Source organism: Sabethes cyaneus, chromosome 2, assembly GCF_943734655.1.
Source record: "Sabethes cyaneus chromosome 2, idSabCyanKW18_F2, whole genome shotgun sequence".
Taxonomy (NCBI): Eukaryota; Metazoa; Arthropoda; class Insecta; order Diptera; family Culicidae; genus Sabethes; species Sabethes cyaneus.
In genome coordinates this window covers 29,550,490-29,571,836 of record NC_071354.1, presented here as the reverse complement: position 1 = coordinate 29,571,836, position 21,347 = coordinate 29,550,490, and the positions used below count along the sequence as shown (strand labels likewise).

The 21,347-nt window shown below is 42.2% G+C and overlaps 1 protein-coding gene across 4 annotated transcripts in view; it reads right to left on the bottom strand.

Moving 5' to 3' along the window:
- LOC128736904 (insulin-like receptor) overlaps window positions 1–21,347 on the bottom strand; it is a 153,013-nt gene that overhangs the window by 130,909 nt on the left and 757 nt on the right. For 2 of the 4 annotated variants that reach the window (XM_053831409.1, XM_053831413.1), the window contains exons 1-2: window positions 14,374–15,014; window positions 12,845–14,151 (exon numbers count right to left, since the gene is read on the bottom strand). In XM_053831409.1, coding sequence (XP_053687384.1) covers window positions 12,845–13,499 — 655 coding nt within the window. In that variant the 5' untranslated portion in view covers window positions 13,500–14,151; window positions 14,374–15,014. Of the gene's footprint in view, window positions 1–12,844; window positions 14,152–14,373; window positions 15,015–21,347 lie in introns of those variants that run through there. The other 2 variants (XM_053831410.1, XM_053831411.1) reach the window with 1 other exon arrangement.

Here is a 21,347-nt window from a genome sequence, read left to right as displayed (position 1 = left end):
CTTACTTCCTACTTCTTCTAGCAGCCATAGAGTCGGGGTGGCTGTTGCCGTATCAGGAATTCTTCTCCACTGTACTCGGTCCAGGGTTACTGGACACCAATTCGTTGAGCGTCTCGACACACGCAAGTCGGCTTCAAACCGGTCGAGCCATCTAGCAAGATGAGCACCTCTAGTCCAGATGCTAGTGGAGTTCTTGTAGAGAACGGATTGCACTGCACAGTCGTCTGACATATTTGCGACGTGGCCGGCCCACCATAGTCTCCCAACTCTCGCCAGGTGTACGAAGGGAATTTCTCTAAGTAACTTTTCGTTCAAATACGTTAAGTGCACGTATGTCTTCCCTAAACGAAGTATCTGTCTGAAGTCCTTTCAGTCTGGCGTTGATTCCTCCGCCGTCCCAAGTAATGATGTCGAGGTCGTCTGCGAAGGCTAGGAGTTAGCTACTTTCGCTGCAGAGCATTCCTCTCGTTTCGAAACCCGGACCAGACTTTCAATAGCGATGTTGAATAACATACAGGATATTCGATTCTCTTGTCGCAACTTTCTGCGCGATCCGAAGGATCTCGAAAGTGCCACTGAAACACGCACATAGTACATCACTCGCTTCCAGGGTAGCTTTGATCAGCCGCGTCAGGTTGTGGGGAAAATCGTTCTCGTGCATTATATGCGCTTGACTGTATCGTACGCTGCCCTGAAATCCACGAAAATATTATGTGTGGGTACGTTGTACTCCCGACGTTTCCGGAGGATTTGTCCGAGAGTGAATATTTGATCTGTAACAGCACGGGCCCCCATAAAGCCCACCCGATACTACTCTACGAATTCTCTTGCTATTGGGGATAGACGACGAAACCAAATCTGAGAGAGCACCTTGTAGGCGGCGGTAATCAACGTAGTGCCGCGGTAATTACATCAATCGAGCCAATCACCCTTTTTATAGGTGGAACAAACCACATCTTCTATCCACTCCTCCGGTAGTTTCTGCTCATCCCAAATTCTTGAAATTATCCGGTGAAGTACCGTTACTAGAAATTCTTTGCCATTTTTGTAGAATTTTGCCGGGAGTAGTTTCTTTCTGACCGATTTTTCGCCGGATCTTTTCCAGATCGGAATCCGGCACGCTGTTATTGTTTGTAGGCACTCCTAGGTTACCCTCCGTTCCGTCTCCTACTGTTGTATCGCCATTGAGATGCTCATCGAAGAACTGCTTCCGCCTGTCGACCATCTCGCGCTTGTTTCACTTCTCGTCCCTCACATATCACGATTCGGTGTGCACCCTTTACGAGATTGGTTTACCTTCTCACAGAACTTACGCATCTCATTAGCCTGGCATAGCTGCCCTAACTCTTCACAATCTTTGTCCTTCTAGTGCTTTTAACTACTCAGGATCGTGGCCAACATATTCCGCGCTCGTCGATACTTGGCCAAATTCTCTTTCGTGGTATTGCTTAGTAGATAATTTTTTCAAACCGTTTTTTTTCGTCTCCATCGGTCGTTGTCATTTCCCGTCAAACCAATCAATTCGTACAATCGAGATTTCTTCATCTAGCACCGCGGTTGAGGCTCCGTTGATGGCCGAGCGTGTCCTGCTCCATCTGTTTTCGAGGCGTAGTCCTCCTCAGGCGTGCGCGTAGTTCTTGACAACTCACGGGTTACCTAGTTGCTGAATGTTTAACCAAGAATGGCGGCTTTGTCAGTGTTCGTAGCAAAGGTTTTGAATTTGCAAAATGCTTCTTCACCCTACCGGATTACTGCAGCCGAGATTCCACCAAACTGCATCCGGATACATCGTGCCAGTAGCTGCAACCTGCTTTCGTACTTTCTTCGCCACTGAAAAACTTTTTCGAGTTTGGTAAACCGACTCACAAGTTCGGACAATTTTGTTAGTTAGAATTTCTCAGCATCGTTTGCCGCCTGCAAGTTGCAAGAAGAAGAAAATTTCGACTTAATCTATTCAACAAAAGGCTAAAAGGACGTGGTCATGTTTGGGTCGACTTGTTTTCCAGTCACTGGGCGACGAAACTTTCCCGAACTGCTGCTACGGCCACCGTTTGCCAACACTACGGGGACAATTATTTGTACAGTTTTAGATGGCAAAAGTCAAAATGTAGCATACTAAGGGTGGTTTCATGCAATGACATTCTGTTGAGCGAAAGTTCTGTGTGAAATCGGAGAAGTTACAGAGGAAAAAGCAAGTATTTGTCGCTGGAGAGGGAAGAACACATCGACTCGGTGTTAGGAATAAAATGCCCAGAGAAGACATGTTGACCTACTCTTACATGAGTGATCTATGAATGCTCTTGGAGCACGGACACATCCTAATCAAGTGTGAAGACTTCAAAGTGGTCATGATACTATTTGATCTACTAGGACTGGTCTCGTTCGTGACAAGTTCCGAGGATCCCCGATCCCACTATCCGAGATGTGCGCCTGGATCCCTTCGTTCGAGCATTCATCTATGTCAGACTCGACTATTTCGGGCCATACTAGAACCGTCAGACGTCTTGTCAAGCAGTGATTCGATCCTTTTCAACGTGCGATCCAGCCGTTCCAATGTAGAGTACTCGAATAATAAACTGATCGAAGAATTCAAGCCCAAGCAAGTCTAAACATTCACGAGCATGTAAATCAGCCGGAACATCGTATCACCTGCGGCCCGTTTGGGTGGTGCATGGGAGCGATTTGTTCGATCGGTCAAGGTGGTACAGGCTGGAAGGCAGATAACGAACCTGTTGGCACCATCCAATGCCAACATGTGAAGGCGGGTGGATGAGCGGTGCCTTTTTACCGCTGTTGGAACAAAAGTTACAGTAACAACAACTGGGTGGATATGTGCCACACCCCTGCAGAGCGTAGAGTCCAGAGGCGACGCCGGAGAGGGTGCAAGGATCACGTAAAACACTGAATCCTAGCCGGAACGGTTTACCGACAGGAGACGACGCCAAACTGGAATTCTTTCGAATATCGGGAAAAGATCACTTTTACTTAAAACTAGTTTTATTCAACTATATTTTACACAATGTGACACTTTCCCTTAGTTCTTATCACTTGTTATTACTATCTCGGTGGTTAAATCGATGTTTACTCTAAGACGGTTGAAATACTTCTTATTCTGCATTCCGTTAAAAGCCCGCATTGATACTACACGGCGTGGCATTCTGGGCATCTCGGGGAACTTCGGGAAGATTCGACGAAATACATTACTGGCATAGGAAAGAAGTGCCTAGAACAGGGCTTCGTCCGATGCATTTTTTCTACCGCAGTCATACCACCGCGCATTCAAATTCTTCACCGTCCGTTTAGTGGTGAAGCACGAACGCTATTTATAACACAACTGGCAGTTTGCTCAGTCCTAACGCCGATTGAACGCAGTAGAACGAATGCGTTCTAAACCTTTTTAACATTTTCGTTTCGATCAAGTTGCCTTTACCGTTTGGAGCAGCGAATGACTGCAAAACAATCAAATGACTGGCAGTAATCATATGCTTCCAGTCAGTTTGCAGTTTAGATTCTTCGATCTCAACGCGCAAAGCGGCAGGACGAATGTTGACTTTTCTTGAGAGGCCGCATGAATTATTGGACGGCAGCAGCGCAAGCGGCAGATTGACTGGATTCAAAAACAGTTAAATGATCATTCGAAAAGCGTAGGTTGAACGCGGAAACCATACGCATATATGCAGTCACATTCAACTTGCGATCCCTTTTCAAGCCCTGGCCTAGAATGTTCGATGTGCGTTGCTAGCAGATGCAGGCCGCTTGGAGATGCTTCTCGAATCTTCGAAAGCACGTGTTTCATACGGTTGGCGGATTTTAGCGTATTTTCGCTATCGCGAACAAACCCAGATGATGAAATTTTGGAAATTTCATACCCCTTGCGTTGTCTGATCACCGAATGCCGGACAACTATCCTGCAAAATTGGTTTTCACATCGGATCCGGTAGGAACAAGAGGAACAGGGGAACTGAGAGCCAGGTGGCAAGACCTAGTGGAGCGAGATCTGGTGAGCACCGGGTGCCCGCAGAACTGGAGACCAGCTGCCATGGACCGAGATAGATAGAGAAATTATGCTCCGTAAGCCTTGTCATAAGACGTTAGGCCAATTAAGTAAGTAAGTCAAGTGAGAGCCATATTATCCTGGACGTTAACAAGTCAAAACCCCAACTGTAAGACTTAAAAATAGCTACAAATCGATTAACTAATGTAGCAAATCGCCTTTAACGTAAATTCCACTGCCTTGCACTTTAATTTAATAAAAAAATTTGTGTAGTTCGATATATATAGAGTAATAAACCGTAAAGCTCCTGCCAACCGAGACGAATTCGACTACAATTAATTAATGGTCATTTTGACAGTGCACTTCGTGCAACCCTGAATAAACTAAACTAGCAAAAACGAGTTCAGTTACGGGTCTAAAAATAATAGAACTCCAAAAAAAGTAGAAATATCAGCAAACCAGTTCGCAAAAAAAACGTCTATAAATAACAACCAGACCAGCAAGCAAGCAAAATCGTTTCGTATTTCATGTCCAATCATCATTAGCATTTATTTACGGGGTTGGATTTTTGCTATAGACTCTTTACTATAGTAAATAGTACAGAGTGAGTCGTTAACTTATTACGAATCTCCCGAAGTGGTCGTACAAATTTCGCACAAAAAACGCACGAGTGCTGTCAAAATTACCCATTAATTTACCTAAAATCGCATCTCGATTTCGGAACGAAATTAAAATTTGGAAGATAGTCTTTTTCACCCGGTCACACAGGCCGGTTACGGTTTACTGACGAACTGTGAAGCTTCAACCAAGAAAAAAAAACACGCTCATTAATTTATGGAGCAGGTTAAGCATAAACCTAGTTGGAAATCAAAAAAAAACTATCTATCCGTTTCCGTGCAATGGGACTGTAGATATATCTATCTTTTTCTATCGTGACAGCTGATCTTTATGCATTTTTGGTTAAATTATTAATGGATATTTTTTTTGCTTTTGCTAAACTAAATGCTTTAGTAGAATGATTTATTTTTTTCATCGTTTGTTGTGGTCCACAACGTGTTGTGCGAGTGTAGGATCGGTTTCAGGTCGAACTTTGCTGGTTGCGTTTTTTTATTGTGGTACCTAATCATGAACCCCCCCCCCCCCCCCCCCCATTGCTGTCAGTTTCAATTTAGAAAATTCTACTGCTGACAGCAGTTCGTTTTCTGTACAGGAGGAAGAGCAAAGGGAAAGATAGCCTGAAGAAAAAAAACACTAGAAAATCGGACAATGTCGGAGAACTTGCTGTTTCCACAGAAAGATTTGAGAACTTCGAATGCCATCACAGAAGTAATAGTCATTTGATGGATTTGAATATTAGCATTATTTTAATTATCGTTCAGGTTTGGACCGAGGGCACTTGAAAGTTCATGAAAATTCGCATACGACATACGACATTAAAGTAATTTTTTAATAATACAGGAAAATTTCTCGCAGCGGAAGTAAACTTCTAAGTACAAATCGGAAAAGCTGTGTTCTGCCCCAAGAAAAAACTACAAAATACATATTCCTCGGTACAAAATGTTACTTTCTGCTCCAAAATTGCAGGTTTTATTCTAGCAGAATACCGATAAAATCAACCGAAAAAGGGAGACATCGTGCACTTTTAGGACGCACGATTTACTTTCAGGACATCAACTTGGTCCAGGCTCAATGGAAGCGAACAATGTGCGGCCTGTTGGGACTAAGCGGTTGTTAGTTTTTTTTTCTGAAAAGAATATAAACCCTACCAGAGCACACAGGATGAGTATAAAGAACAGATTTGGTAAAATTTGTAATCGATTGATGCAAATATCTTGCAAATTTTTTGAGAAATAACTCAGTTGTAAGCATCAAAAACCTGACAACATTTCGTGACAACCGAATTTTCAAACGCTGTAGAGCGAGTGGAAACAATGAAAAAAGCCTTGGGTTTAAACGTCTTTCTAAGACTTGACACTTCTTTATCGACTGACGTCGCAGTCGGCTGCTGTTAGAGTACAGAACAATTACGGGGCTAGTGCAACGATCTTACTGACTCTATCTAGTAAGCACCGCTCAGCCTCTGGCTGGTTAGACCAACATCGTACTTCGAAGCTAACTAGGTGGATTGGGAAAACCGAACAGTCTTAGCCAAAAAAATCGCTTAATCAATTAAGCAAAATCACAACGCCAGGCATTGAGTTTATTCAAAAGTTGCTGAGTCTCAATTACGAGAGATCTTAGCCTATTTGCCGGTGTCATGACAGAAGATGTTCGGTAACAACTTAAAAGTAGTTGGTCAGCCAATTGTAGTGTTTGAATCAACCCCAAAAGAACAAAAATTACCTAAATCTAAGCGCGAATTATTCCAGCGAATTTTTTTGGGCATCTGCAAAAGCAAGACAGTTGAGTAGGTGGATTGTTATATCGTTGAAATACAAGACAAACATCAGTGGACCCATGTGACTGCCTTGTGGTAACTGACGGTCAGGTCAGTTTAAAACCGCGTCATTTTGAGATCATCCAATAATGCTGTCAGCTACATAGCTTATAAAACAAAGTAGATTCATGGTGAAGACATGCGGTGAGCGACAAGTTAATACACGATGGGACCGACATTCATCTCGATGGGCGTAAACTACTTAGGACTAGTAGAAGTTCTAGAGTAGCACGACGATGAGAGAACACGTGGGTGGCATTTCCCACCAGCTTGATGTCATTAGAGGCGTTATACGGTTTTACGCCACAGTCATACCGGAGATTTATTAACAAACGAAGCATCAACAGTTTTTTATCGATTTATTAACAGCCCAGATAAAATAAAGCGAATCGATGATGAAGCAGCAGACACATTCACGACCCTCAGTGTAAAGTGAAATTTCATTCCTCCAATTTGGGTGGCGCATGGGAACGCACGGTGCATTCGAGAAATGATGACAGTCGTAACCAGACGGATGAAATTCTTCTCACGTCGCCATCCGAGACAAAAGCGCATCGAAAAATTAGGCAAGGGAGGGTCATTGAAGTAACGCTTAAGTTGTTTACCGTAGGATCCGCCTGATCTATAGTTTGTTTTGATCAGGCGGATCCTACGAGCCAATTATAACGAGATTCGAACTCACTTCTCCTCCCAGGCCCTGTGAATTGCCGATATGGGCGAACCTTTGAACCACAGCGGACTAGATCTGCAAGCCGCTGCTTTCGTCGATGCCTTAGAAATGATGAAATGTAGCCATCGTGCCAACTCATCTATATTTCATGATGTTTGCCAACTAATGAGCGACCTCTGTGCCAAATAAAAAATTGTTATAAGCAATTGGTCGCACCAACTTCTAGCTAAAGATTCAGATTTCTCACTACTCGGTATGAAGCAATAAGAAGAGACCCAGGTTAAGATAGTCTCGAATTATTTATCAGTTAACGCACTCAAAACTTCCAGTATTTTCCCCAAGAAATACGGAAAGTGCTTTACCATCTTCATCGATCGCAGAACCTATGAAGATTATCTATCTATGAAGATTAGGTAGTGGTCTGTGGGCATAGTTTCGACAATCCCGAGTGAGTATTGAATTACAGCAAGTTCGGCGATCTACACGGAAGCAGGAGCACCGAGTTTGCAGGAAGCAGTAAAATTATCGTTGAAGACCCATCGCACCAGTGTAAAACATCTTAAGGTGACGAACACTTTTGAATTTATTGAGTAAAACGTTGGGGATCTTCTGCTCGCGGTTAATCCGGGATAAGGAATGTTTCCTCTTTCATGGTTGTGTCACAGAATATAGCAAACCTAAAAGTATCCAGTGATACGACACTTATGGGAACATACTGATAAAAGTTGACATCTTGAGCCATGTAATCAAGATATAAAGTCGTAACTAATGGGTTCGTAATCTTGCATCGAACGAGTAAACGATAGGATAATTCCCGAAAGCGATTCTTCAACGATAGGATCCCCGCCAATAATTCGAGACTCATCGTTTTACCCATCAGTAGGAGCTGGAGCTGTAATGCTTCCTAAAAAAAACGACCAACTCTGATTTCTCGGGAGCGAATTCGATACCCAGGCTTTAACGCCCAACTGAACAAATTGTTCAAAGTATCTTGCAAAGGTCCCTACAAATCATTAGCCGCTTTAACGTGCATGACTCTTCGGGACAACCCTCAATGGCGGCAACATAAAAATTATACAAGAGGACTGAACAATTAGCCTTGGGGAAGACCCATGTAACTAATTTAAGAAGTTCAAACTGTAATGTATAAAAATCATGCATTTTCCGACAATAAATTGAGCAAAATGTTATTCAAGTACGGCGAAAGTTCCTGCAAATCAATTTTCTCGGTCAAAATTTCTACGAAGACAGAATCAAATGCTCCTTTAATGTCCAAAAATACAGATGCTCCTTCTGAGCGTGGGCGAGGTAAATCTCTGCAGATAGAAACGCCACGCAATCGTTCGTTCCTTTTCCCCGTGCGGAAGCCAAGTAAGCCATTCTCTTTGACCAATTCATCTAAGCAAAGGAGGATTTCCTGCATTACTTTTCGGATACAGGAAATCATCGCAATCGGCCTGTAAGAATTGTGATCGGAGGCTCATTTCGCCGGCTTTCAAATGGCGATGACTTTCAGCTGCCTCCGGTCCTGCGGAACCACGTTTAGTTCGACAAACTTATTGAACAGGTTCAACAAGCCTCTTTTGGTAGTCAGGGCCAATTCTTCAACAAGTTAAATTTGATTCTGTCTAACCCTGGATTGAAGCATTATTGTTGTACAAGCACAGGAGTGCTCTAGAAAATTCCAACATTGAACACGGAGGTTCACTTGCAGTCGAAGGGGACGCGTCGCGAAAAGAGCTCCTGAACCGGGACCGAGTTCGGGTAGATTTTTTCGCAAAAAAAAACATCTTCTGATCATCTAATAGGTAGAAAAGCGGTGAAATATAAACTGTCCCCTTGAGTATTCAAAATGTTGGATAGATTTTGTTTGATAATTTCAAGACAGTCGGCAAAGAAATGACGGTTGATGTTTTCAGAACCTCACAGTACCTACATGAAATTTTGTAGATCCCTGCTTTATCAATAGGATCTTTTGTGGGTCCTAATCGTGTTTGGCGCTGGTTATTTCTTCTAGTGGAGACAATATTCATCCCATATTTTTAAATTTCGTATGAAGCTGTTGCACTCGACAGCCACCCTTACCAGCTCTTCTGTTATAGGAGTTAGTGTCATGAAGAAATTTCTGAGAACTAATTTCCTTTTTTTATTCAAAATGCCTTGTATGGTTTCCTTCTCATAGCCTTTATAACTTGGCGATCTCGGAAATATATTTTAATTCAGTTTAAATTACTTCCTTACTCAGTGGAAGAGTTTACACACGATGAAACATGCAGTGAAAATTTTGTTTTGAAATGAGTGGTTGGACGTGACAAGTAACACCCGTTTAGTATTAGTAGGTTTCCTATTAATTTTAAAATCAAAATTATCTTTGAAGGCATTATTTATTATTTTCAAGAGAGTAACAAAGTCTCCTTGTTTTAAATACAAAAAATAACGTCTACGTATCTCCACCAGCAATCTGGTAAAACATTTACTTCCTTTAATTTATTTTCTATGTTTACCATAAATAACTCACATAAGAAAGATGGCAGGGGATTCATCACTGGGGCTCCCTTCATTTGCTTATAAAAGTTGCCTCTAAATTCGAAATAATTTTCCTCCATGCAAAGTTCGGTCAAGCTCAAATAGTCCTTAATCTTTGTTCTCTACTCATTTCCCGTACGTTGTGAAAGTTTCTTGGATGGCCCACCTCAGATCCATACACAGCTTTTGTAACGTGGAAGGATTACGAGCAGATATCTTTCGATAATAGTTTGATACAGAGAGATTCCATTTCATCTGACTTTACTTCCCTGTATTCCCATCCATATCTCTCAATCCAAGGCTCTTTGCGTTACAAAATACAGATTTATTTAAATTCTCTGAAACTGCTTGCTTGTTTTGCTGTTTCTTGAAGCTGACTGAAAAAACTGTAACCCTTATAAAATAACGAGTTTTGCGTGCTCGATTTTCGGAAATTCAGCAGTCTGAGATCTCCAGCATGTCTTGTCTGGTAGCGGTGCACATCTCTTCCGTACACTATCGTGTTTGTCAGGTACTGAGGTGCCATTCCTTTTGTCGCACGATACACAAAAACCAACGTATTAAACTCGACTCGCTGCTTTATAGACATCCACTGCAAACAATCTAACATAAACGTCCTTGGAGTTAGTCGATCACAACACAGAATCAAACGCATAACTTTATTCTGGAGAATCTGCATTCGTTTCATCTGTTGCTTTGATGCAAGAAACAGGACTGTAGCACAATAGTCGAAGTGGGGGCGATGAATGATTAGATTTATAAATCAGTATCTTTGCATTTGTAGTCAAGAAACGATTGATTCTACGCAGCACACCAACTTTCGAGCAACCTTACGGATCGTGTAATTAATATGCTCATTGCAATTTAGTTTTTCGTCAATCATCACTCCAAGACACACTTCTCTGTCAATTCGGACTGGTCTATCTCCGTCATTCTGCAACCGTTTAGTAACTATCATACATTTTGTTTTAGTAACGTTCAACTTAAGTTTTTTCCATTTCAACCATTCAGAGAAGTTACTCAATTCATTGCTCATCACATTGAAACACTCATCGTAATTGTTAGCAGTTACAAACAGTACTGTATCGTTCGCAAAAAGATTAACTTCTGCCCTCGTCAAAATTCGTTTCACATCATTCATGTATAAAATAAAGAACAACGGGCCAAACACACTATCCTGCGGAACTCCAAGGTTTACTGGAGCTTCCACCATCACACGTTTCCTAATATTATCTACGCCGGCACAGTCCTTCAAAGATGCAACTGTTGTTTAAGTTTTGCCATATTGAACGGTTGAAACTCAACAAAACAGGTCTCTGGTAACACATTCCCATTTGCTGGTTCGGTAGTTGGTGAGGGAATCCTGTCATGTATTTCTTCAACACTCTTCACGAAGAAGGTATTCAACATTTTAGCTGTTTCAGCATCAGAACGTTCTACATCGAAGAACTTCCATAGTTTCTTCCATAGTTTCTTAGAATCTCCACTGCATCTCTCCATTTCACGTTGAACTGATTTGTTTTTAGAAACTTGAAGGCTCTCGGACATACACGTTTTGTCGTAACTTATATACTCTAAGGTCCTCTGAATTTCTGGGTTCGTTTCCAAGTTCGGTAGGCTGTATCTCGTGCAAACCGCATCGCTCTCAAATCAGCGCCTAACCAATTATTGGATCCAGCTGATCTTGGAACAGCGATCCAACTGATCTTGGAGCAACAATTCGCGTATCGTTCAATCTCCGAATTACATTCCTTCACAGCATGATCTCCGCTACAGATCGGACAGGTCGTCACATTTGCCTTGCATTCAGCTTCCTTGTGATTGAAGGCACAACATTTAAAACAGCGCGTTACCTTCAAACCATTCACCACTCGGCATCGATCCAGCCCACAATTCAGCTTTCCTAGCTATATTACCTTGAAAAACGTTGCTGCATCCAGTTCAATGATTGCGCTGTACTGCTGTTATATCGAAATTTTTCATTGCAGTATGTTTTATGCAGCTTAAAGTGTAAGGGGGTGCCTTAACAGCATTCTGTTTGATCAGAACGTCCTTCAGCTCCTTTTCGTGAAACTCCTCATCCATGCCGATCAATTTGACGGGAGGCTCTATATTTTCCCGCAATTTCACCTCAAACTGGTTGCCTAGTTTTGTTTTAACGTCCTGCTTGAGCTGATTAATAGATTTCTCTGCACCCAAGGCTATTACCACTGCACCGTCTTTACCAGGTGTTACTCGCTTCGCATTTTTACATACTTCTGTGCTCTTTACTGATCGGTTTGTCGGATCGGAATAGTTTTATCCTCACGTTTTACCATTTCGGCAAGGGGTTAGTTGTCCGTTGTTAATTTTCTAGAGCGTCTGATCATCATTCTGGAAGACGATTTACTTTCAAGACATCAACTTGTTCCAGGCCCAAGGTAAGCAAACAATATGCGACCTGTTGGGACGAGTAGACTCTGTCGGGTTTTTTTTTCGGGAATGAAAATAAACAAAACCAGAAACGACAAATGATCGATAGAAGCCAATATTTTACAAATTTGTTAATGAATGACCCAAAGTCTGACGACATTTCGTGACGATCATGATTTTCAAAATGCCTGTCGAAGACGTCTAGTCTCGAAAGATGCCAAGTGACACTGCTTCTTCCGGGTTAGCCGCAGACCTCGACAGCAACCGACAGTAGTAGTAGCAGCAGCACAGCAGTTCCAATTGGCATAATAATTGAATGAATTTAAATGACTGATTGACGAACGAAGCTGATGTTTCACCTGCGCATACACTCGATATCAGTCAGTTAGTTGGTGTGTGAAGATGTGTTTGTGTGTGTCTGTGCGTTGTTGAATGCGTGTACTGCGCCTGATTATGTGTAGGCGCGAACAGGGTGGAATCGACCACCAGAAAAAAAAGCTGACAAGAAATAACACCCATGGCTGCCAAAGCATGACAAATGAGTTCGTTTTTTTGGCACTTCGTAATCTCTGGCTCTGGCTCGGCAGCAAAAACATTACGCTGAGAAGCACGAGGTTCTCTGTCGTCGTCGTCGTCGTTGTCCCCGTCGACGTCGTCGTCGTCAAAAGATTTGAAAGGGGGTTGTGATGTGCGAGAAGCGAGTCATGTGAATGAGCAAATTTCTCGCCTTACGCGGGTGTTTTTTTTTGCTTCCTTCTAATTCTACTGCATGGGTGTAAATGAAGTCATTACGGTTCGTACTCACCTCCTTTCTTGTATTCTCGTTTCTCCGGCCTAATTTCGTTGCCCTGCACCGGAGTGACGGGTGCAATGAACACACTGAACAGAAGCACGCTGGCCATCAGGAGCCAAACCAGCTTGCTGGGCCGCAGAACCGGGGCGGCAATGGTTGCTGCTGCCGTAGCTGGTGCTGATGCTCTTATTCGTTGGTTTCTCTGGTGACACATTTCTACACTCTTCTCTGCACCGATTTCACTCATTTCTTCGCAAGTACGACGTTCCGTCGCTCTCTTTTCCACGCACACCTCCGGACGTTCTGTCCTATGCTTTTGCTTCAGCTTGGTCGCTAGCTGCTCCAACAGGTTGGTCAATCCCGAGGAAGGAAAATATTTTTTAGGGAACACTACCACCACTTCCGATTGCTGCTGTTGCACGATTTCCTCATTTGCCTGCTGCTGCTGCTGCTGCTCATGATTTGCTTTGCTGCACTGTCTCGTTCTGCGAAACTCCATCATATTAAATTCACTGTTTGCACCACCCGATACTGTCGGCCTTAGCCGACGGACTTGATCCTCCTGCTGTTGCTGCTGCTTAACTTTTTCCTCCTTCTTTTCTTGTGGGGAACACATTTTCACCTTATCCCATTTCACTTCTAACTTGTAAACAAAATTTTGAGACATTTTTTTCGCGTTTCATCACTGACTGACTGCTGCTGCTGCTTGTCGACTTTCAAGGAACTACACACCGTGCTACATGCCGTAGCTATCTTCATCAGAGCCACCACTTTTCGCCTACCAGCGCGTCGTCGTCGTATCGGCATCTACTTCCGGCAGAATTTCATCACTTTTTTGCAACCAACCAACCAACAGGGGGCGGCTACGTCATTCACTACGTGCAATACTACGCGTTTATATCCAAATATTTAGATTCCCGCACTTCTTCCTTCCTTCCTCAGCGCGCTTCCTTCACTCACTTCGAAGCACCCAAACTTCACCGCCTCTTATTCTATCTCTTTTCTTCTTTCGCTGTCACTCACCACCGAAGTACGGACCGACCGACGGTGCTTGCGCGCTTTCGTTCACTCGCACTTGCCAATCTCTCGAGTCGTGGTGGCGGCGACGGCAGCATAAATTCTTGATACGCAATATCCTTCGTTTTCGTTTGGGCCGAAACGAAAAGTTTTTATTTTTCACTTCTTGATACTTTAGCACTCGACGCGATAATTCCGATGCGTTAAAGGAGCACTTCCGGATGTTCCAAACGTTTTTTTCACTGGCCGACCGACTGGGGCGACCGGTCACTGTTTCAATCCCGTTGTTTTTCGTTTAAAATCTGGAGGAAAAAAATAGTGAAACAGAAAAAAAACTTTAGTTAGTGGGATGAGCGTTTTCGCGGTTTATTCTTGCGTGAACAGAGAAAGAATAAAAAGGAATGATCGTGCACGGTCAATCTGGGAATGGGGCGGATGTATGCGGCGGACGGTGAGTGAGAACACAACTCAAGGAGGTCAAGCAACCAACAGCGAGTTTAATCGAAACTAATCAGCTCAATTACCACAACACAACGCCTCTCGTTCGTTCGAGGAGGACGTCTTTTCAGCAGCAGCACCTCGCCGCGCGTTCGACGTCGCAGCAATAATCGGTAGTATCAAACGACGCCTGTGCCTCCCCGTCCTGCTTCCGTACCGTCCGGATAATTCCTGCTCCACGCATCCAGCGTTCAAGCACTTCACGAGACTACTACCTCACATATGCTGCTGCTGTCCAACACTAAACTACGAACAACAAAAAAACACTTGCAACCCCTTCTCATACTTTTCAACTGTAGACAAGGAACTCCATCTTCCCTTCCCTTTTTCCCAACAATCTACTAAAAGCACCCACAAATAGTATCAAGAATGATCTACGGCGACACCACGATGACTGCGACAGCGAATTCTCTTCGATGAAACTGGCTTTCGAAAAAGTTATCAACTCTGAACGCACCGCTTTTTTTTGCTTCTGTTATTCGATTCCACCAACAAAGTAGCCTGAGAAATGCCCACAGCTAACCACCTCTTCCAAAATCAAAATTGTCAATTTCCGGATAATTCACTATTAGATCACCACACGAATCTAAAACACACTACTTAAGAGAAGAGCTATGATATTTGCCTGTTTTAGTTTTTCCTTCACTCTACGAGTCGGCCGCGAGTTATTACTTTGCGTCCGCGGCGTACAAGAAAAAGGCCTATTCTGCCGTTCCGTTCGTGTCTGGCTGGCTGTGGATGGCTGCCTGCCTGCTTGCTTGCCTTTGCCTGCCTGCTTGGATGGCTGTGTGAACGAACGAACGAAGCGAACAAACGAAACGGCCAGCACCACTACCACTACCAGTACTGCTACTACTGGCAATAGAGCATCGAATCGAACCGATAGAGCGAGACAACTAAACACGAAGACGGAACCAGATGAAAACCAAACCAAACCAACGATGGATTGGATGGTCGTCGACGACGACGACGACAATACAGACGCGAGGGACCTTCTTTCCTTTTCCACTTTCGCAGCAGCAGCAGCAGCAACGGACGAAGCAGGAATAGTAAGCCGTTGGCTCCTCGGCACGCACGCACACCACCAACAGCCGGGAGTGAGTAGTAGGCGACGTTTAGGTCCGTATCGTATTTACTTGGTTTGTACTATACCTATACACGGGGCCACAAATCGTACGGACTCTTCCCGTGTCCATTCATTGCTTGCACGCCACCGTAAAAACGGGTACCGCACACACACCCAAGCACATACGTACACACATTCTCTCTTCGCGTATGTTCGGTTGGCTTTGGTCACGGGAAAAACGAAAACAGCGCGGACAGCGGAGGAGAATTATGTTTGCGGGATCCAGATTATACTGTACGGTCGCACAGTGGGATGGGCTTAAAAATATAGGGCATAGGAAGTGCCATCGAGAGTTTAGGATCTGACCTATTGGTTTCCTCAAAAAAAGCTGCTGCATTTTCAAGGCGCTTTTTGTTACGTATTTGGATATTAATAGGGCATTCAGGCGAATTGCTATTTTAGGTTTAGGCATGCGAATTTTGAATTTTGCAAAAGAAAAATTCGTTAATATTAAAATTCGTTTGAAGTATGACAAGAAGATTCCTAAAGTCCTAAAGTGAGGAGCGTAGACAACGGGTAAATTATTAAAAATCACTTAGATTTCATAACATGCGTGGTAGAAACACAGTCAAATCGGAATATTCATTGCATAATAACGCGTAAAAACCGAAATTAGCATTAAAATTTCATGAATTACGAAATTTGCATTCTAAAATCGCGTGAAATAAAATTACAAAACGAGGTATGACTGTCTTTAAGACATTACTCTTATTTATCGACAGAACAAACGGACATTTACGAAGCTACTGCAACGATCCTGACTGCAACTGACTCTAGCAGCCCGCCCAGCCGAGATTCGAACCGAGATAGAACGAGTGGCTTGTTAGCCCAGTATTCCAAAATTTAAATTCCAAAAAACGCGCAAATTTCGAAATTCGCGAAGAAAAAACGCGTAAGTTCTCAAACTTGCTTTGAAAAACTATTCAAAATTTGAACATTCGCGTGAAGGCTGCGTGAATTTCAAAAAATAGCGTAGAAAAACACGCAAACTTCAAACTACGTGTAAAAGCTATGTAAATTCCCAAGTTCGTGTAAAAAAAACACGGAAATTTGAAAATTTGCGATAAATGTTGCTAATTTGGATGGCGATGATTCCCTATCACCACTTAATCATCGATGTAAATCTCTACAATTGGTAACTCTCTCTTACTCTACTCCCTCGCGAAAAATCAATATGACGCAAAAACGAGTGAGAAAAATATGAATTGATTACTCTCTCAAATACTCTCGTAGCATCTTTGTCTCACATTGATTGGTCATCGAACCGCCCAGTTAGCTCTGAGGTACTCGGCTAGGCGGTGCTTGCTAAATATAGTCAGTAGGGCCATTACACTAGCACCGTAACTGTTGTGTACTCTAGCCGGCTAAAGGGTCAAGATGTATAAGCCCAAAATTTTTCAAAAGCTAACAAAAAAGAGAAGTCCTCTCCCAAATCGTAGACCAATCCCTTATCATTTTTTTGAAATTAATGAGGAAACAAATCAACAATAACAGCTCTTCACACTCTTGTAACAAAAATTGAAAAAAATGTTCGTAGCCAAAAAAAATCTCTTAGCGTCATTTCTTGATATTGAAGGTGCTGAAGGTTTGATAATGCATCTTTCCTATCAATGAAGAATACCATGAGATATCGTGGTTTTAATGTGAATATAATTGATTGGATTGTGGAAATTCTATCATACAGAGAAATATCAGCTAATCTCGCTGACACAAAAGTGAAAGTAACAGGTAACAGCTGTTAAAGGCCGTCCTCAAGGGAGTGTCCTATCCCCTCTTTTGTGGTCTCTAGTGTTTGATGATCTTCTCGTGAAACTGAATCATAAAGGATTTGAAATAATTGGATTTGCTATATCATAGTCCGTGTAAGATTCGATATTTTCATCTCTTATAGAATGCAATGTACATCAAACTTCAAATTATTATGGTGCAAACGCGAGCGATTGGCATGGCATTAAAATAAAAGAGGACACACCACAATAGATCAAAATAATGGTCGTGGTGGTAAGTCCCTAGCACGGGTAAAAAAGTAGTGTGCTGTACAGCGCATCACTATGTGATTATAGCGCACTACTTGCGAAATACAGAACAAGAATAAAACCGAATGTCGTACGTCGATTATTACGGTTTACAACTGCAACAGCAATGCCAAAATTCTTTAACTCAATCAAAGTTAAAACGTTATTCGAGTCACCGTCGATTAATATAAAGTTGTCAAAATATGCTTGCGAGGCCAATCCGGACGCAAGCGGTAGCGTTGCGCGGGACATGGACAAACAAAATGGCTTTCAATCTAGTCAAAACCGGTAAAGGTATAGAGAGACTAGAGCTGCGGAAAAAGAAACCCCCCCTCAGAAAAACGCGAGTACGCGAAGCACATGCTAACCTGCGTAGAGTCGCGATCCACCAGCAACGACACACGAGGTCTCTACAAAACAGTGAGGTGCAGGAATTTTGCCATACTTGTAATCAATGTTGGAAATCGAGCGAGAAGCAAACGATGCCGACTCGTACGTACGGCGAGGGTGAGAGAGGCAATTAGACTTCTGGGTTTGAAGCTATTAGAATATTGTATAAACTCAAATGCCCTTCCAACACAAATAGCGTTTTTGTTTTTTAACCTGGGTTTCTTCCAACCGACCAGTGAATAAACAAACATATTCACGAGCATAAACAAACGTTTTCGGGTTGTCAGTGTATTGTTTATTGCGAGGTTCAAACTGTGAAAAATCTCAGTGCGAACCCGTCGTCTAAAAAGTGCAACCCAGAGCGAAACTAAGTTCAACCTGAGTGAAAAAACAAACGTTTTGACAGCCGTTCGATTGGAACTAGAGCGAACCTAGATTGGACCTAAGCAAAAACAAAAACGATAAAAAATTATTAGACCTCTCAAAGTCCGACTTGGGGGGCTCCGCAGCCGCAAGGTTACCGAATCTGCTATGGCAAGCGAGTGGTCGTGGGATCGATTCTTAGTAAAATCAGGCCATTCGGTGTCAAGTGATTTTAGCATGGGTTTATTCTCAGGTCCCTCATTTACCCTTCCATCATGCTGAATTCTATATTTACCCACTGAAGCCTCTTGACAATGCAAAAGTCCCTTCTATAGTTAAGTGTACTGGTCAGAGGAACGAATCAGTCCCCGCCAGGGACGGCTATAATATGGGATAATTCTGGCAGATTTAGCAAGATATGTTGCAAGTATTTCAGATGCTAACAGTCGAACTGAAAACGTAACATAAGTGTTGTGTTACAAGTTTTTTTTACGATTCTAAGTAATAAATTTGATATCCGATAGCGTATTTGCTTATCTATTTAGATTGTTAATTTATCAAAACTTATCGCGATGATTCAAAAGTAAGGCTATTCCTGTTTGATTGCATCATTTGCGATCAATTCATACGAGAATACGAATACGTACGAGAAAGTGTCAGTTTTAATTTACTTATTTCTCATAAAATAGATAATTCTCATTTAGATAAGAATTCTCGCGCAATCATTCGAAAGTAACAAATGAGCGATTCTCTTCACCTCTGCTCTCTTCAGCTTGTTTCGGAGATACAAATACACTTGAATGCTTCTCCACTGCATGAATCAGTTACTGGCATAATTAGTAATTAGAAAATCTTGCGTTAAAATGTGTATTTGTCGCCGAGATAAGTTGCGCAGAAATTTCCAAAATCTCGTAAAGATAGCACGTAAATAAAATAATTATTATTACTGGTATGCTCCGCGGAGGACGAGCAACGCATGTAAATTTGTGAAAGTTGACTTTTGCCAAGTACTCCTCAGAAGAATGCTCTTTTCGCTTCGATATTGCTCTTTTGATTACTGCCAAGTACCCAGCCAAGCAGAATTTGATAAAAGTGATGTATGGGGAGAGAGAGATAGAGCCAGTCATCTCCTACAATATTGCTGAAGAAAGTAAAATTTTATTTTTTGTATTTACGGCGCTATAGGGCTGCAATAACAATACCATCCAAAAGGGTATTTTTTTGCTACTAACGCAGTATCTTTATTATAGCGCCATAAATACAAAGGATTTAGCAAGGCTTACTTTAACAATATTGCAATTGCAGAATAACTAAGTCTATAAATACACCATACACTTCTTTTTCAATTTCTGCTTGGTAATCAAAAGCAAGCCAAGCCTGAAGAGCTGAAAACCATCGGAACACCAATAAGTACAGAGTCCATTGCAAGTGACAGTATGGCTGGCGTCAAGACTAAACGTGGCATGGGATGGTCGATACCGCCAAGTCAACTGATTTGTACAAACGACAACTCAGAAAGCAAACAGCAGCTTCGTTGAGAACTACTGACGCTAGCACTAAGAGAAGTTTCCGCAACAAATATAGATGGTTCGTAGTCGGACATCGTCGAGTACGAACCAATAGAAGATCAAATTAATATGATATGGTATTTTATCTATTTTCAGGCAGCGAAATAAGGCGCTCTAACCATGTCTTAAAGCCAGGGTCTTGAATTATCATCTCTGGTGACAGAGAGGGCTCCCATACAAATAAAACATTAATTTCTGCACTACTCGAGAACTAATTGTTTATTTGTTGGTGGACATCTTGTGGTCTTAATGATAAATACGTATAACATAAAACACATAGGATATATAAGATTATCCACGCAGTAACTGTCTAAATGCCGTTGCTGTTATGTGGAAGTCAAATAATGTCGCCACCGCGTTGAAGCTTGCCGACATGAAGCGGATGGGGTCATGTTGTCCATATGACCGCTGCGGTAAGAATAATAGATTCCTGGGCCGTAATGATCTTTCTACTGCATATAAGTTAAGCTGCAGCAAAATGTTCGGGGCATCGGTTTTACCGGATAAAATTTTCCCGACAAATACGGCTTGTGCTTCGAATCTCCTTCGCTCTAATCAAGCAAATGGAATCAAATTTGGCATGTGGGGGTTTTAGAAGGCAGTTTTTTATGGTGATTTGAGACACCTTCTCCTCGGTGAGGGGGGGTGGTTTCATGCAATTGAAACGCAAATTTTTGCATAACTCTATAGTAGAAGTCATACATTAGCAAACAAAAATATTTTAATAAGACTCATTGCGAAAAACAACCGTAAACGTGCCCGTCCTATCAAATTTTCATTTATTTAGTTGCGATGCACTCGCACCGGGTTCAACTAGTAATACAGTGGGATTTCGAATTATCTGTTCCGTAAAAAGCGATTCCAGTATACCTCGTATGAGTTGAATGACTGACGAAGAATTTTAACTATTTTTGTACTTACACACAGATCTTTTCCAAAGTTCAGGTTGCGTAATAGCATTAAAATTGTCCCTAACTTATAATATCCGAAGCGTCGATTTCGCACTTCAGGAGTTGAGCAACGCAGACGCCTCCGTGGGCTGTACTAGCGAAAATCCGTGGAAAAACTGTCAAATTTTCGCAACATTTTGAATCCCGTATGCATTGTGTCTGGGCCTTTATTACCACGTTGAGCTCCTGAGAGGTTGCAGAAATAGTGCGATCCAGCTAACTTTTCGACGGCAGTCAATTTTTCAGTTCAGTTTCCGAAGCAGAATTTAATAGTTAATTGGTCAAAAGCAATTTTAAGATTTGCATCGATTGTGTATCAACTCGAGCAGCACCTTCAATCTGACGAAGGCAAAATGAACAGAATTTCCGAAATTTTGAATTGAGTGGAAAAGCCATGTTTGTTCCACAAAATACTCCAATAGCTTCGCCAATAAATTTGACCAGAATTCAATCGGGCCGGTAAATCTACATATGAAAAATGTAGCAATAAATTCAAAAATGATGTTAATTCATAGAAAATTCCAGGAAAAATGAAATGGAAATAGGAAATTTTATATTTATTCAATATTTTTCAGAGCTGATTTTTAT